Source organism: Colletotrichum phormii (genome assembly GCF_030913505.1).
Source record: "Colletotrichum phormii strain CBS 102054 chromosome Unknown BDP81scaffold_22, whole genome shotgun sequence".
Classification (NCBI taxonomy): Eukaryota; Fungi; Ascomycota; class Sordariomycetes; order Glomerellales; family Glomerellaceae; genus Colletotrichum; species Colletotrichum phormii.
Window position 1 is genome coordinate 261,682 of NW_026851464.1, and position 17,517 is coordinate 279,198.

A 17,517-nucleotide genomic window follows, 5' to 3' on the forward strand; every position below is an offset into this window, starting at 1 on the left:
CCAAGCAGGCCTCAAAGTCCAGCTTTGCCAGTTTGCGTGCTTTGCCCAACCCCCAACCCGCGCGATCGCCAAAGTCCCCTTGAATCCTTACCGCCGCGCTACCCCGGTTCCGGCAGGTCGGTTGCCCGCAATCCGGCACTTGACCTCCTGGATCTGTCCAAGACTCCAAGAAAGCTCGCGGGGGTGCCACTGGCAGTCTGGCAATGCGGTGTTGTTTGCTTGAGCCTTGGGTCGCATCAGGCTCTACCACCAGTCCTACCAGCCCAATCTATCTAGACTTTTCTTCGACTTGCTTAATCAAGTCTTCAAGGCCGACCAGACGATGCAAAAGGTCCGTCAAGCGCCCTTCTTCGTGGTCTGTCATTCGGATTCGCCATGCCGCTCGTCCCGTCAGCCTGTGACCCTGCAAAGCGTGTATCCGTAGAATCTGTCGTGTAAGCTGCCGCCTACCAGACCGACCGTTCGAAGGGTTGCGTGCTCGTCTGATGATGCCAAAACCCCCCTCTGATTGAGATAGACATTCCCAGCCGCAATCCAATGCTTCTCTCCGAGCTTCCAACCTTCCTTCTCCAGGTCCCAGGTCCCAAGTTCCCCTCGCATTCCCCTCGCATTCCCCTCGGCTCCCCTCCACCCTCCCCCAAGCCTAGGATCTGTGCGCTATTAAACGCAGAATCACCAGCCAGTCGTGTCGGTAGCCGTGGATCTTCAGTCCCGTTTTACCTTCCCCCCTAAGCAAACCCAGCGCGGAGAAGCGAGCTTGGGGTAGCACAGTAGCACCACCTCAACTTTGAAGATACCACCACAGCTGCATGTCCCATCCCTTCTTACACAGTAGAGGCGGGGACTTTTGTCTGCAGCACGTTTTCCCGCATGTCTTTCTTGTGTTGATCAGGCAGGTCCACGGTCCAAGATAGTCAGATTGTCAATGTTGAAAAAGTAAAAAAACAGCGAAAAATGGGCACAGACAGGGCAAACTTGGACTGGGATACATCATACCAAGATACTTTCCCTTCTCAAGGCGGGCCGCAATGACCAAAACGGGAAGGTTGTAAGAGCTGCCCAGGCGATCCCCGACGGTCCGATCCTCGTCATTCATCCTGTTCCTGTTTCCCGTTGGCCCTGCTCAGCGAAAAGTGTCCATCTCTAGGCAAGGAAACTATGTTTTTCTGCTTTCCCCTCTTATCCTCAACCCTTGGTAATAACTAAATACGACTCTGAAATCTCTTCGCACTCGTAAATCGTACATAAAGGAGAGCACACCCGTGCGGCCCTCAACCTTGATGATGCCTTCCTTCGTGCACCCTCGCTGAACTATCACGCGCGGTCGCCATACACTCACTTCCGACCAACCTCCTCTCACCCTCAAGAGATCTCTTCTTCATCGTCAAAAGCAACAGACCACCGCAACGATGAAGTCCCTCGCCGCCCTCTCCACCCTCGTCGCCGCTGCCTCCGCCGCCTCGGTCGCGGGCGCGAGCTCCAAGCGCGTGAGCTACGACGGCACAAAGGTCTTCCGCCTCTCCGTCGGTGACGAGGTCGACAGAGTCAATGGCGTCGTCGACAAGCTCCAGTTGACGACCTGGAAAGGTGCCCCGAGAGCTGGTGCCTTTGCCGACATTGTCGTCCCCGCCGCCGAGGTCGACTCTTTCAAGGCCGAGGTTGCTGGCATGAACCTCACCACCATGCACGAGGACCTCGGCGCCTCGATTGCGGACGAGTCTGGGTTCTCTGTCTACGCTGGTAAGTCCCAACACCTATGCACTGTTTGATATCTCTCCACCTTTGCAAAACTATCCCACGCGGATGTTATTTCCCAATATGCCAACTAACTTTTCTCAGTCGGCTCCGCCAACGCGACCTGGTTCAACTCGTACCACGCGTACGCCGACCACCTCCAGTTCCTCAAGGACATGGTCGCCTCGTACCCCAGCAATGCCGAGATCGTCACCTCGGGCTCGTCCCTCCAGGGCAACGCCATCACGGGCATCCACATCTACGGCACCTCAAAGGGCACCAAGCCCGCGGTTGTCTTCCACAGCACCGTCCATGCCAGAGAGTGGATCAGCACCATGTCCAACGAGTACATTGCCTGGAACCTCCTGAGCAAGTACTCCTCCGACACGGAGATCAAGAGCTTCGTCGACAAGTACGACTTTTACATCTTCCCCGTCGTCAACCCCGACGGTAAGTTTTCTTCTGCCCCTCCCCTGCTCTCCTGGCGGTGAGCCTTCTTTCTGACTTCTCTTCAAGGCTTCATCTACACCCAAACCACCAACCGCCTCTGGCGCAAGAACCGTCAGAGCACCTCTGGCAGCACCTGCATCGGCCACGACATCAACCGCAACTGGCCCTTCCAATGGTCCGTCACCGGTGGTGCCTCCACCGACCCCTGCGCCGAGGACTTCAAGGGTCTCTCCCAGGGAGACGCCCCCGAGACCGCCGCTCTCTCCGCCTGGCTCGCAAAGATCAAGTCCGCGCAGGGCCTCAAGCTCTTCATCGACTTCCACGCCTACTCCCAGCTCTTCATGACCCCCTACGGCTACTCTTGCACCGCTGTCTCCGCCAAGAACACGGAGCTTCAGTCCCTTGCCAAGGGCGCCGTCGCCGCCATCAAGGCTGTTCACGGTACCTCGTACCAGTACGGTCCCATCTGCACCACCATTTACAAGGCAACCGGAAGCAGTGTCGACTACGTCAATGATGTTGTCAAGGCCGATTACACCTTCACTCAGGAGCTTCGTGACACGGGTAACTACGGCTTCGTCTTGCCCGCTGCTCAGATCGTGCCAACCAGCGAGGAGACCTACGCTGGTGTCCGCTACCTGCTCCAGAACATGAAGTAAATGGTCTTCGGACGGTGATGGCTTTCGGACGATTTTCCTTCTAAGAAAATGAGTCTGGCGGTACCCCCCTTTCATGTATTTAGTTTAACCATCCCATTCTGTAAGTATTCCTTCAGAACATGAACAAATAAACAGTGAACAACCAACCTCTCATTGCAAGCGTGGGCCCGGGTGCTCCCTCGCAAGCCCATCATGTGTTTCGTTTCCTGCAGGCCAAAGCCTATTAAACATTGAGGCATCTGTCCGAGCACGGCCCGTCGGCACGATGATACGTCCTCAGTGCCATTGAACCATCAAACTTCAGACGACTTCTCGGCTGCATGTGCAAGTAAAGGTAGCCAAACACAAGCTCTCCGCCGACGTCGTGTGGGTTCCTGGGCGTTCCTGGATAGAGGGGAGAAGAGGGCCCGAGCCAAGGATCTGCCTACCTTATTTTCTCTTTGTGCCGTCATGTCCTTTCCGCCGTTGTGCTCGTACCCCGGATTACTTCATTCTTGTCTCAGAAGTTCCTTTGTCACTCTCAAGGATCCCTATACCAAAAGCGGCTCACTAGAACACACAATTTCAACACTTAAATCAAGACAGCTTCAGAGACTTCATGAACATTACTGACGTTTAACAACACCCCAAAATCACACACAATGCGCCGACTCTCGAGTCTATCGGCGCTGCTAGCAGCCCTAGCAACCCCCTTCTCCACCTCCGCCGAGCTCATCCGCCGCGATCTCCAACCTCTCCCGCTCTCTGTCCGCGACCGCGACATCGTCGATGCCCGCAACGCAACAGTCGCCCTCGTAGGCGTGAACTGGGCAGGCCACGAGCGGACCATGCTGCCCGAGGGCCTACAATACCAATCCGTCGCTCACATCGTCAAGCGCATCGCCGAGACAGGCTTCAACTCCGTCCGGCTAACGTTCGCCACCGAAATGGTGGACGACATCGTCGATCGGGGCGGCGACGTGGACCTCAAGACGACGCTGCAGAATGCGTTGGGGCCGGAGAACGGTACGGCTGTCTTGAAGCAGGTTCTCAAGAATAACCCGTCTTTCAACGAGAGCTCGAAGAGGCTTGATGTGTGGGATGCTGTTGCGGCGGAGCTGGGGAGGCAGAAGATTTACGTGCATCTTGATAATCATGTTTCCAAGGCTGGCTGGTGCTGTACGCCGTATGATGGGAATGGATGGTTCGGCGACACAAACTTCAACACGTCTAACTGGGTTCGCGGACTATCCTACATGGCAGAACATGTAAGTTGCAACATACTCCCGCATCTCATCCTGGTCAAACTTCCCGTTGGCTAACCTTTGCGCAGGGAAAAGCTTCAAACTGGACAACCTTCACAAGCATGGGTCTCCGCAACGAGCTCCGCGACCCCTTTTCCGCAACCCCTCCCCAGAGCCTGGAGAACACGACCTGGACGACCTGGAAGACGCGCATGGTCCAAGGCGCCAACGCGATCCACGCCGCCAATCCGGATGTTCTCATCTTTTTTGGCGGGCGCATCTTTGACTTTGACATTTCGGCTCCGGTACAGGGGACGTTTGCCAGCGAACCGGGCTTCAACTTCTCCATTGCCGAGTTTTCTTTCAAGAACAAGTTTGTGTTTGAGCAGCACCAGTATGACCAAGGCCTTGTTGATGACGCGTGTACGACTTATCGGGATATCTTGACGGCGTTCGGCTCTGATGTTATGACTATTGGGAATAATGGGACAACTGGAAACGGGACCATGACGAACGGGACCATGACGAATGGGACCATGACGAATGGGACGAGTAATCGGGCGCCGTTGGTGATGACGGAGTGGGGGCATGATCAGACCGATGAAAGCGGCGCATTCAAGGACAAGTTCCGGAGGTGTCTAATGGACTTCATGGTTGATGGGCAGATTAGCTGGATGGTTTGGGTGATGGGTGGAAGTTACTACACGCGCGAGGGTGTGCAGGATAAGGATGAGCCTTGGGGTAAGTCTACTTTCCTTTTTAAGAAGATGTTGATGATTGCTAATCTTACCATGATAGCTATTCTGGACCACAACTGGGACGCTTACCGTGGGAAAGCTTCCATTCGACGACTCCAGAGCGACATGGAAAGGACGTACGCTGCCTTTCACCAGTCTATGCCCGATGCTGGGCGGAGTCCTGGGAACCAGCCAAAGAGTGTTGCAACGTCATTTCCTTACAGCGTCTCTTTGGCTACTTTGATGGGTATCGTCGTCGCGGGTATGATCTGGGCATAGAAGAGAAAGAGTCTCGAGAGGTAGAGGAGAGGCTGTGTTCATTGTGCATATTCGGGCTTGGTAGTCTTGCTCTTCTTATCTCGCCATCATCCAGGAAACAGTCCACCGAAAGTCGATGGGTCTATGAGATGTTCTTGAAATCATTGCTGTTTACCAAGTCTACAATATGCCTCAATATGAAAGTCAACTATCAACGGCATCTATATAACAAGGAATCTATGTCATCGCAGACGCGTGCTACCTCTTTCCAGAAAACACCTGCTTCCCCTCAAACCAAGTCTCCAACGTCTTCGCCTGCAACGCCTTTCTCGGATCCCAATCAAGATCAAAAATAGTCAAATCAGCCTTCTTCCCAACCTCCAGTGAACCAACCCGATCCTCCAGGAAACAACTCCTCGCCGCCCCCTCCGTCGCCCCTGTCAACACATCGCACAATGACAGCGCAAACTGGGAATTCACAACCGTCTCCAGCTCCGGCTCCCGCGCAGACCGCCGCGTCGTAGCAATGTACAAGTTATCAATCACATGGTGCGGCGCCGTCGGCGCATCCGACCCAATCGCCACGTGCGCGCCCCCATCCGCGAAATCGCTGTACGCAAACGCCCGCCCGCACCGGTGCTCCCCGATCAACGTCGGCCAGGCGCGGAGGATCGCCGGGTCTGAGTGAACGGGCTGCACGGAGGCCGTGATGCCGAGCTTGCCTAGGCGCTTTGCGTCCTCGGCGGTCGTGACTTCGAGGTGCTCTATGCGCGGGCGGTGTTCCGGTCCGACGTGCGCCTCCAGCACGTCAATCGCGTCCGCGACGGTGCGGTCGCCGATGGCGTGGAGGGCGACTTGCAGGCCGTGTTTGGTAGCGGCTTGCACCACGGGCGCCATGTACCTCTGCGACCAGACGGGGTCGCAGTTGTCGCCGTTGTGGCTGTACGGCTCCTTCAAGCTCGCTGTGCATCCGTCGATGATGCCGTCGCAGACGAGCTTGATGCCGACGAGGCGGCAGTCCGGATCCGTCTCGAGGTTGAATTCACGCGCCAGCTCGGCCGCGCGCTCGACCTGTTTGATGTTCTCCTCGTCGTCGTCCTTGGGAAGGATCATCCAGTAAGCGGCGAAGCGGATGGGGAACGGGCGGCCCGCTGCTTTCTCCTGCTTGCGGTACTCCTGCAGCGCCGTCCAGCCGTCCTCTTCCATGGCCATGTCGATGAGGCCGGTGAAGCCTGCGGCGGTGTAGTCGTTGATGGCCGTCTCGATGGCAGCTATGTGGTCTTGTCGGGTCGAGGTGCGGGCCATGTAGAGGGGGATGAACTTCATGCTCGCCGCCTCGGAGAGCAGACCGCTGGGTTTGCCCGTCTTCGGGTCGCGCACGATCTCGCCGCCCGGCGGGTCGGGCTCATTCTCAAGATCCAGATCCTTGAGAGCGGCGGTGCTGCACCATGTCGAGTGCAGGTCCTTTGCGGTGATGAGGATGGGGCGGGGGTCGAGGTCGTCGAGGAGGGAGGCAAGGGGTCCCTCGGGCGTCATGAAGTGCATCCATCCGCTGCAAAAGATGCGTTCAGCGTCCGGGTGGGCGGCGGCGTGGTCTCGGATTGTCGTGCGGATGTCCTCAAGGGTCTTGCAGTGGGAGAGGCTCAGCTTGAGGAGCGCCTGGCCGAGTTGCGTCAAGTGGATGTGTCCATCTACGAGGCCAGGGAGGAGAGTGTGGCCGCCTACATCGCGGACCTCTGCGCCGGCGTCGATGGCGGTCTTCACCTCGGGTGCGGAGGCGTCTCCGATGAAAGTGATGATGCCATCCTTGATGACCAGTGCTTCTGCAAAGATGGCTTCTGAACGTTGGCCTGCAGGGGCTTTGTTTGACCTAAAGATATTTCCGTTCTGGAAGACGACATGTGTTGAAGTCATCATGCTGAGAGGTTGTGAGAGTTATTGGCCCTTGCAGTACATGTAGGAAAAGTAGGTAACACAACGCTAGACGGGAGTCTATGTACGGCGCTGTGTAACTTTCAGCAACTTTAGTCAACCCTTCAGTCTCCAAGTTGTCTCAGCGAATAGGGCATGCAATACGTGGCCAAGATCGTGAGGAGGGGTGGTGTGGTTGCATCATCCTCGTGATAGCACTGATAGCTTAGATACGGGCTTGGTGACGGGGTGGCATTGCGGGGTTTGAACCATTCTGATTTCCGACGCTCCTCGGCCGGGCCCTCGGCGTTGCAACTATACGGGTGGAGAGATGATTTGTGCTGTCAAGAAACGACGCAGTTCCTCCGCGATCGGCCTGACAAGATTCACTCGTCTTGGCAGAGAGCTTTTGGGAGGTTGGAAGACTATAGTCGAGGCTATGCGAAGTTCCAACATAGAGCAGTGAATAGGGCGGCAGTGTTACAGACACAACTCACCACTATCTCATGTCACCAAAGCCTAGATGTAGTTTAGGAACCATCTACAAACTCTTACCTCTTTGAACGTTGCAAAGCCTCAGTCTTTATCGAATTTCGGCAATTTGAAGACTGAAATCTTGTTGTTCGGTCTGAGGATAGCGCATGGCTCGTCATTATTCGGAATCTGGTCTCAAATCCTCTGCGCGAGGCGCGATTCGGCAGACAGATTCGCTCCTAATCAGGGATTGGCGGCAAAGGCAACACAGTCTCGAAGACTATTATAGTCAATAAAATGTAAGGAGTTGAAATAAAATCTTCGGGCTTACATTCGTCGACCAAGTCTGGGCCTCAGCCTTTGCGTCTCAAAGCGATCCGGGAGTCCGGAGCCAGCGAATGTTCGGCTCCGATCGCTAACGGATCTTGTTTCCCCGGTAAATTGTAATGCTCATGTCCACGGAAGAAGCCCCAGTCGGCACCAAGTGCTAGACCCCGCCAGGATCGCGAAGGATTTGACTGATATTCTATCTATAGAGTTCAATTTCCATTGACTAATCAGAGACTACCTATCTCACCTCGTAAATGGTGAATCAAATGTCTGCCTAACTACGAGGTAGTATCACCTATTCGCGGTGCCTGTGTGACATGCCGCACCCTGTCTTTCTTCAGCAATCATGATGATGATGATGATGATGTATTTAACGTCTGGTAACAAAAGGACGTGCCGGGCGCTATGCCGACATGGTCTATGCTAATCTAAACTATGTTACAGGCTACCGTCTTCACCTAACGTTCCTGTTTAATGACTCGGGCAAATTTTGGAAAAGAAATTGGTCTCCTCTATCCATTCGCATAGAAGAGAGGCTCCCTTAGCAGAACCTAATAAGAAATCAATGCTTACTTTGGCTATACGTTGGCGGAGGTAGTGCGGTGTAGCCTTGCGTCTACGCTTGTAGAAGTAGAAATGGACTGGTGTCTTGGGTTTCCCACAGCTGTAGTTGAGCAACGTATCTTGATGAGCGAATCTCTCGTGGTATGCTGCAAAGTCTCTATGATGGGATCTTGCTACGTATAGCCTTCCTAGTAAGTGCCGAGGGAGGCGGAGTTCGGGCGGCTTGGGGTGAAGAATTATCTCGAGGTCGGCATATTGCCGAGGGCATTGGGACAGCCATTTTCTGGCAAAGGCTTGGAAGGTAGCTACTTTAGCTTGCCTTTCTAGGTGCGCTAATGAGGGCTGTGGTTGTGATTTTGGGATTAGTTTGCAGGCTTCCTTGGCTAGAGCATCTGCTTCTTCATTTCCTGGTACTCCCGTGTGCCCAGGGCACCACCAAACATAAACCCTGCCGGGGGTTGTTCAGCTCTCTCTTTGTCTCCGAGTCTAGGAAGAAGAGAGCCTATTGAAGGCCCTAAATCTAGCCTGGCTGCTTCCTGTGCTCTGGGAGTATAGTCTAGCCGCGACTGCGAGGTTGTCGAGGCAGATATGGACGTTATCTGCCATACGAGCCGTAGGAGCCCGGGTAGCTTCCATCAGGCCGTAATACGCAGCATATGCCTCCGCAACATACACCTCAGTTTAGGAGCCGAGTGGTTCGGATCCGCGGAAGATCTGCCGTATAGCTTGGTACCCTACCCAGCCTGCTCCGGCGGAGGTACTGCTGCCGTCCGACATCTGGGACCCGTCAGTATAGATAATAATGTCCCGCTTGGAGAAAGTTGCCATCCTGCCTGCAAAGGAGAGGGCCTGTTCTTCTTTGGTCTTATTAGGTTCGTAGCCGACCCTGGCGAGGGCTGTCTGCCAGTCCGCTAGTTGCTCCCAAGGGGGGAGTTCTAACGGATCGATGTATTCGGTATTTTTGCTTACGAGGCTTGCCATTCGTCGTAGCCGTGAGTCTGGTCCTGATTTGTCCCTGAGTCTCGTTCGGAGAGGGTGTCGCTCGTCCAGACGATGGATTCTGGTGGATGCTGTGTAGAGCTTCGCGTCCAGTATCACCTCTGCTGGGGGTAGAGCCGCCTCGCGCTGTAGGATCGGTATAGGCGTAGTTCTATATACGGGGACCATCGCTCTAATGGCTTTGGTTTGCGTCGCGTCTAGTTAGTATAGCAGACTACCAACCCTGTCTAAGATAGTACGTCCATTCTTTATCCGGCTCTTGCCGGGCCACCATGCTTCAGATATATAGTACTAAATAGGTAATACATAAGAGGTGATCGCTCGACGAAGTAAGTACGCAGGTACGCCCCAGATAGTATTCCCTAGTCCCCGTAGTCTATTAACTACTTAGCATGCTTTTATAGAGAGGTTTCTTACGTGACTCTTGAATGTAAGTTTACGGTCGAATAAACGCCGAGCCAGCGTAGAGAAGAGCCTTCTTTAATAGCCTAAACTATATAATACTTCCTATCCAGTAAACCTATTGTGATTAATAGGTTTCCGTCTTTTCGTCTCTTGGTGAAGTAGATTAGTTCGGACTTATCGAAGTCAAAAGTGATTCCTTCCGTCGCGCCCTATCCTAAGGTTTCTTTCCATTCCTTAGTTAGGATATCATAATTATTCTCTAGTGATGTTAAGCTTACTAAGATAGCGACGTTATCGGCGTAACCAAACGAGATTACTTCCTTCCTAAGCGAGCTATACCTAGCTTAAAAAGAGGTTCAATATAGAGCATAAACAGAATGGGAGACACGGGTAAGCCTTATAATAGTCCGTATTTAAGACCGAAGACGTCTCCTAACTCCCTATCAAGTCTTATTCTTACTCTCCTTCCGGTAACAAAGCTTAAGACCCAGCGTACGAGGTTCTCCGGCCATCCTTATTCGTAAAGGCATCGGACTAGTCGTCCTAGGAGCACGACGTCGAAAGCCCCTTTTATATCGAGCATAAGCATAGAGGTAACCAGGCCTCTTTACTAGGCGTACTCGATATCGTAGATAGCCGCTGCGATAAGGTCGCTACAAGAGCGAAGAGGGAGTACTCCAAACTATTAATCGTGCAGAACACGATGTTTAACTACGATCCAGGCAAGTCGTCTAGCGATGAGTCTCTCCAAGCCTTTTCCGAGGACGGCCAAGAGCGCAATTGGCCTATAGGAGCGCGGGAGTGTCTTGTCTCTTTTTCCCGGTTTTGCTAGGATCACGAGAGTTACTTTTTTAAAACAAGTAGGATGCCAACCCTCGCGTATACACCCGCTATAAAGTGAGAGGACAATATCCTCGATAACTGGCCATGTTATTTTCAAAGCAGTCGTAGTGATTCCGTCGGTCCTAGGAGTCGTGTTTCCCGCGGTGAGAACCGAAGACCGTACCTCGTCCTTCGTAACCTGCGGGAAAGGAAGCGTAGCTTGCCTTTATAAGACTGGGCTTTCTGTTGGTATGTCCTCGGAGATTACAGCGTTTCTAAGGAGGACGCGGGTAAATAAGTCGCGCTTCTCTTTTAGTTGTGAGACAAGCGTGTCTTGGTTGTCTACATCTCGGAGTGGCGGGGTCTGAAAGGATCCTGTGGCTTTATGCTAACCGACCATTTCAAATATGTCTTTGCTTAAGGAGGCTGAGGAGATCTTATCTTTCCAAAAGGTATCCTTAGAGCGTTTAAACTCGTAGAGGAAGTCCTATTTTAGAGCTTCGACCTCCTCTTCTTCCCATTGGTAGTTCACTCCGGCTGCGCGTAGTCTTATTAATATCGCTCGCTTATTCGTATAGGCTCGGTATTTACGTATGCAGCTTTCGCTCCAATATGGTCTCCCTATACCTTTCCCGAGCGTGCGCTTTATGGAAGCCGTGAGTGCTTTAATAAGATAGTCCGTAAGCTGTTGTGCTAGGAGATCTAAAGACTGTGGGTCTTGGATATTGCTTATAGTACGGCGTATGGGTTGTAAGTTGCGTTTAATGATGTCGAGGAAAAGCTCCTCGTCTATTATGTCGAGCCGAAACCTTCCCGGGGTCTGGCTGGGTGAATCGATCAGGGCCAAGGGGACCCGGGTAAGCAGAGATTCGTGGTCTGATGTCGTTTGTAGTGACGTTTCTATGCTGGTGGAAGCCCCATGGAGGTTGCTGGACGCCCAGCATAAATCTAGGGTGTTGCCGCCTTTGTGCGTTGGTTCACCTATAGGTGACATTAGGACAAGGCTGGCGGCTTCTGCCCATTCTACTAGGTTTTCAGCGTCCGGGGAACTCGTGGCCTCGGGCTACTACGTTTAATAGTGTAAGTTAAAATCCCCCGCAATCAGTAACGTACCTGCATAGCGAGCGACGCATCATAGCGAGCGACGCACTCTCTCAAACCTTTCTACCTTATGTATAAGTTAACTTAGCCACAACGTACGAAATCAATTAAAACTATATATCACCCTCTTCCTCATTACTATCCCAAACCACTTCACAGGTTCGTGCGTTATGTCCAGGCTTCCCGCAATTACCACATCGTCGCGCGCGTGGTTCAGCACCTTCCGTACGACCCTCCTTCTGAGGGTTATTCTCTCCTCCAGCATTAACACCACCCTTCTCTACTTGTAGTGCCTCTGCTTCAGCACTATTAAGTGACCCTCCAAGACGTAGCCGGGTCTTTTTTGCCCTCCGGCGCTTACTTAGTACCTCTATCCCCGTACGAAGCTTACGGTTCTCAGCCTCAATAATAGCAAGCCTATGGGCTAACTTGCTAATACCTCTGGCCTGGAAGTCAATTACTTCGTACATTGGTGTTGGTGAGCTACCTTGATGTGCTTGGATATTCCTTTTAAGGGAGGTAGCACTTCGTACGCCCTCTAGTGCTGTAATTGGTGTCCTTGGGTCCCAGGAGCCTTGGCTGCTTGGCCGTGAGTTTGATGGTGTTGGCGTCTTTGGCTTGAAATCCAAGCGAGAAATAACCACTTCAGGGTTAAAAGGTACAAGGCCTGCCTGCCTAAAACCAGCTCGTACGTTATTTTCGCCCATGGAAGTAAAGAATGCTGCTTTAAAGGCAGGAAAGAAGTCATCCTTTGTACTATGGGAAATCTGTATCCGCATCATCTTCTCGATTTCCTTGCCGTACGAGTACTTTAACGGGCTAAAGCACCCAACATCAAGAGGCTGAAGCTCGTGTGATGAATGGGGAGGCATACAAAGAGCAATAATGTTTTGTTCCTTGCAGTATTCGTCAAAGTCAGTCGATTTATGGCTATTATGGCCATCAAGGATCAAGAGGCGATAAGAGCCCTTCGTACGAGTCCTTGTACACTGATTAAAGTGCATTAGCCAATCTAGGCCAATATCATTTGTCGTCCATCCATTTTCGCTTGGATGGATACGCCATGTGGCTGGAAATTGGCCATTAATATACCACGAGAGGAGGTGATATTTGCCCTTTACGATGACGTACGGAGGCAGCGCCCAGCCATCCGCACATACACCCTGAATGACAGAAACCCATTCTCGATTGCCAGGCTGTTTCGTACGAGGCCTTCCCTTACGGTCAGAAGTCGTAACAACCTTTGCGTGCGATAGCATTCCCATCAGGAAACCAGTCTCGTCAAAATTATAGATATCGTTATCCTGTATCCCATACTTTGCAATTGTGTTTCGCACAAGTGCAAACCAGCCTTGTATAATCGTAGGATCCTCAGCTAAGGCCCTCTGATAGTCGATTCGACGTTGAAACCGCATTTTCAATTCAGGGACGCGTCGTACGAAGTTCTCTGCCCATCGCGGTCCAGTACGCGTCCCATCGCGTGCGTTTAGGAGTTGGTCGGCCATTTCTCGTACGTCTTCTTGTCGCGGAGGGAACCCTCGATCGATTAGGTCAATAACTCGTTCAAGAATCACCTCCTCTTCTGTTATAGTCATCTTCATCGAATTTGGTCGTGTTTCACCTCGTGCGACGCGTCCAGCGCGTCGGTGGCGGAGGGTTGATTCAGGGACCTCATAGATAGAGGCAGCTCTTCGTATAGACATTTTCGGGTCTTTTTCAATAGCTTGGAGGGCAAGGGTAATTCGACTTTCAATTGAGGAGGATTGCATGTTCGTACGTGGAGAAAAGGTGACCTAAAGACGAAGAGGGTAGAATTGGGAGGACGTGCGTCGCTCGCTATGATGCGTCGCTCGCTATGCAGGTACGTTACTCGATCCTCAGGTTTGGGTTGCCAGGCCGCTAGGATGTTCCTGAGAGCCTGGCCAGATCGTAGAGAGCCACGAGGGGCGTTGTACACGTTAATGATTGTGAGGACCTCCTTCGTTCCTAAGAGGAGTCGTAAGAAGAGCAGGTCTATGGATGGATCGGGTAGAGGCCGTGTTTGTACGCCTCGTACCCTAGTTCCTCTACGGAGGTAGGTAAGTACCCTGGGACGGTCTTCGGTCTAGTTATCTACTGGGGTGAAAGTCTTAAAACCTGGGTGGTGTCTTGTGATCCTCCTCTCCTCCGAACGGATAGACGGCTCTTATATTAGGAATATATCGATCTAGGCTACGTAAGCTAGGTTTAGTGCTGTTTTGTGGGCGGATACCCGCCTGCCCACATTCGCTTATATAATTTGTAGGGTTTTAGAGGGCTATATTCTTCTTTTGTGTCTCATTCGCCAGGGTATAGTCCATTGCTTATTCTTCTTCACGGGAATGTCGATATGATAGTTAGGTCGCATTTCTCCACAATCTTTCTCCCTTAGCTCGGATGGCCCGTAGCTAAGCCTTATCTCTCCTCTAGACTACCCCCTTCACTACTTTGGGTTAGATAGGGCAAGTCGCATCGAAGGCGGCGTAAGGCCCGTTATACGACGGGTATTTAAAGGGGCAGTCGCAGCCATCGTAACCCTCAGTGCCGCCGCAGGGTGCCCGGTGTTGATCAGTTGTGTGGGAAGGAGAGCTGCACTTGAGGCATCTCTTCCTTCTGGTGCACGTTCGTTCGCTGTGAAAACCGCCGCAGCGGACATTAAGGAGACCTCTTCTCCTTCGGGAACTGCAGGTTTATAAAAACGCTGGCCCCTATTAAACGGAGGCGTCTTGGTAGTTGCCTTACGGCTTCCGCCTTGAACCAGGCTGTCACCGTGCCTAGCCTTTCGACTTCGTCCTTCCTGGAGAAGTATGCTTTTTCAGGCTTGAGTTTCGTCGAGACCTGGATCTCTTCAAGGAGCTCCTCGGTCGTGATTTCCAGCTCAGTGTTGGTTACTAGACAATGCCTGGTGTAAGGGACGTTTACGATATAGGCTCGGATCCAGGTATCGCGTTACTCGATCGCTTACGCTTAGAGAAGGGCAGCGATCTGTTCTCTATTCTCTAGCAGGACTTTTGCACTATCCATTGACGAAGGTAGGAGTGCTAATCCTGTCTTGATATGGTCGATCCCCTTGAGGGCTTCTCGGGCTTGGGGACTTAGCCTTTCCCGAACGAAGATGTATATATCGTAAGCTTTCTCGTTCCGAAGCGGGCTTTTAGGCGATAGACGTGCGAAGACGCGTAGATCCTTTAAGGCCGCCCGGTTTGTAGCTTATTTTGCGGCTTGTTTGGCTGGCGTTGGTTCATCCTGTCTTCTGGACAGTGGCTGGCTCGCCGCCGCCGCGTATAAACGGACTAGGGGCGGCTAGTTCTGGGTTGTGTGCGAGGGATACCCCTAGGAACTCAGGTCAGTCTCGCTAGGCCCTATGCTAATAGCGTGCATGGACCTTACTAGACCACGTTAATGCCGGTTTGAACGCTGTTTCTCCTCCTGAAGCTCTCTCTCCAAGAATTCGATCTTCGTCAAACAGTCTTTCAATAACTATTCCCTCTCGGCGTCCCGACGTAGGAGGTCCTGGACAAGATTCGAAAGCTTATTGATCTCGTCTTTGAGCTCAGAATTGTCCTGGTGGTTAACCTGCTCAACCACTCTGACCTTTGCAGTCGGCTTCCGGACTCGTCCCGACCGCCGAGATATACCGGCGTCCCCGTGAACCGTGATCGATGGCCCTATATCTAGGGAGACCGCTATGGTCGTGGAATTCAGCTCGTATGGGCTGATATTGAGAGATGATAGTGCAGTGGGCTGTAACCCTCTATAACCTTAACAATTACTAACAGTGGATACCTTTCGAGGTATGTGTTCTAAGTGTGTTCACTTGATTCTTCAGCAATCAGCGCTGAAGAAAGCCAGGGGTTTGCCATGGCCTGAAATCCGTGTCATGTGACTACGGCGTTCATCGTCCCGCAAATGGACATGGTCGATTCCTTTCAAAGCGCGCTATTGACGCTCTTTTCTCGATCGCGTTGAAGAGGAGAGAGAGGGGTTGGTGCAGTCGATTCGACCGCCCAGGAATGCGAAGATGGAGAAGAACAATCAGAAACGAATTTCGTAACTCGCCCGAGAGTTTGAAAATCTGAAAAAGAAAGTTATGATGTAAGACCACCATCAGCTGAACGAGTACCTTATGCAAGGTGCAAGCGGTGCCAACAGAGAAAGGTACTTTTGCTCTCCGTGTTCGTCCTCCCAAGCCCCTTCACTCCCCCGAGGCCGCTCTCACCCGGTCTACTTTCCTCGCCTCCCGGCCTTTGCCCGGGTAGTGTCCGTACCCGCGCCGCCCCTCAGCTCCGTGTCCAGTCGAGGAAACCCATCCGACCGAGTCTTGTACCCCGCCACCCGTTCCCCGCGCCGAGACCTGACTGATCCACGAAACGTAAATAGATCCGCTGCTCCCGCACCTATCCATGCACAAACTGTTCCACAACATCCACCAAGTGCGAGTTCCGCGAGAGCGACTTCAAGCGGCCGCCCGTGTCCCGCGAGTACGTCGCGGCCCTCGAGTCCCGCATCGCCTCGCTCGAAAGCCTGCTGGGCAACCTCAAGGCCGCCGACGGCGATGAGCGCAACCAGATCCTCGACGACCTCGAGGTCCAGGACTATGTGCCCTCCTTTTCTGGTCTGCCTTTGGCGGATGAGATTGCGCTGAGCGAGGCAATGACCAAGGCTTCGTTTCAGGAGATGACTGACGGTAAACCCAGAGCCCTTGTTTCCTTTTCCCTCCTTACCGCTGGTCGACTTTAATGACTTTGGACTTTCTGCTAATTAACCACAGGCTCAATGATCTACCACGGCCCAACAAGCATCTTCCAAAATGAAGTTAGCACCTCAATGTACCCAACCAGCTCTTCCACAGCCTCAAAACCCTCGCCCTTCCACGAAGACAAGGCCAACCTGACCAACCACACTATGCGCCTCTGCATAGCCCTCTTCTTCTTCTGGCAGTACCCGCTCTTCATGTTCATCGACCGGGAAGCCTTCATCCAAGAATTCAAAGACAACCCCGTCGACGGCAACTTTTGCTCCCCGCCGTTGATCTACGCCTGCGCCTTTCTGGGCGCCCTCATGTCCAAGGATCCGGAGATCAGAACTAGGGCACAGGGGTTCGCGGTCACGGCGCAGACGATCTTGACCACGGACGAGTTGGGCGTTTCGAGGCCTACATCGGTGCAGGCGTGGTTATGTCTTGCGTATTATGAGACTGGGGTGAGTAATATGTCCAAGTCATGGTTGTATACAGGTAAGGGCCTCCTAGGTAATACCGAACTGCTGGGACTGTGATCTGATGGAGTATCACCAGGTATTGCCTTCAGAATGGGCCAGGACCTTGGCTTACAGAGAGACCCTGCGCACTGGGGACCAGAAGAGAAGCCAAACCAGGCCAATCCATTCCCATTCAACAACGAATTTCGACGCCGAATCTACTGGGGCTCTTTCCTGACCGACAAGTGAGACGCCTGTATGATGTTCAAGCTGCTTGGTCTAACATCTTGCCTCTCACAGAATGTTCAGCCTATTCTTGGGTCGCCCGACATTTATGTACGAAAATGACGCGGATGTCAACATCAGCGAGCCCCTGCCGTACGTCAAAAGGGCCATTCAGTACCGTCTCCTACGTGTCTTGCTTATTGACAGACTGAACAGACACGACCCGCCAATCTGGGAAAACTGGCTCTTCTCACACGACCTCGGCTTCCTCAAGACCATGCGTCCAGCCGGTCCAAAGCTAACACTCCTATTCAACCAGCAAATCGAGTTGGCCCGCATAGTCCACGACATGCTATCCCAGACTTTCTCCCCCAAGAAGATGAAGGACCCAGCTGCGAGGGATGGAAC

At 52.8% G+C, this 17,517-nt stretch overlaps 3 protein-coding genes across 3 annotated transcripts; 2 read left to right on the forward strand and 1 right to left on the reverse strand.

Annotated features, from left to right (window-relative positions):
* Positions 1 to 1,187: 1,187 nt before the first annotated feature.
* On the forward strand, positions 1,188 to 2,987 carry BDP81DRAFT_382096 (zinc carboxypeptidase). The gene is made up of 3 exons (XM_060586901.1): positions 1,188 to 1,740; positions 1,840 to 2,184; positions 2,251 to 2,987. Exons 1-3 carry the CDS (start codon positions 1,410 to 1,412, stop codon positions 2,841 to 2,843), a joined length of 1,269 nt encoding a protein of 422 aa, XP_060440889.1. The 5' UTR covers positions 1,188 to 1,409; the 3' UTR covers positions 2,844 to 2,987.
* Positions 2,988 to 3,484: 497 nt separating this feature from the next.
* BDP81DRAFT_500168 (glycoside hydrolase superfamily) lies at positions 3,485 to 5,201 on the forward strand (the record flags this gene model as incomplete). The annotated part of the gene is made up of 2 exons (XM_060595503.1): positions 3,485 to 4,090; positions 4,156 to 5,201. 2 exons carry the CDS (start codon positions 3,485 to 3,487, stop codon positions 5,080 to 5,082), a joined length of 1,533 nt encoding a protein of 510 aa, XP_060440890.1. The 3' UTR covers positions 5,083 to 5,201.
* BDP81DRAFT_356654 (amidohydrolase) lies at positions 4,834 to 7,267 on the reverse strand. Its single transcript, XM_060586315.1, has one exon. It carries the CDS (start codon positions 6,976 to 6,978, stop codon positions 5,320 to 5,322), a length of 1,659 nt encoding a protein of 552 aa, XP_060440891.1. The 5' UTR covers positions 6,979 to 7,267; the 3' UTR covers positions 4,834 to 5,319.
* Between the last annotated feature and the right edge of the window lie 10,250 nt (positions 7,268 to 17,517).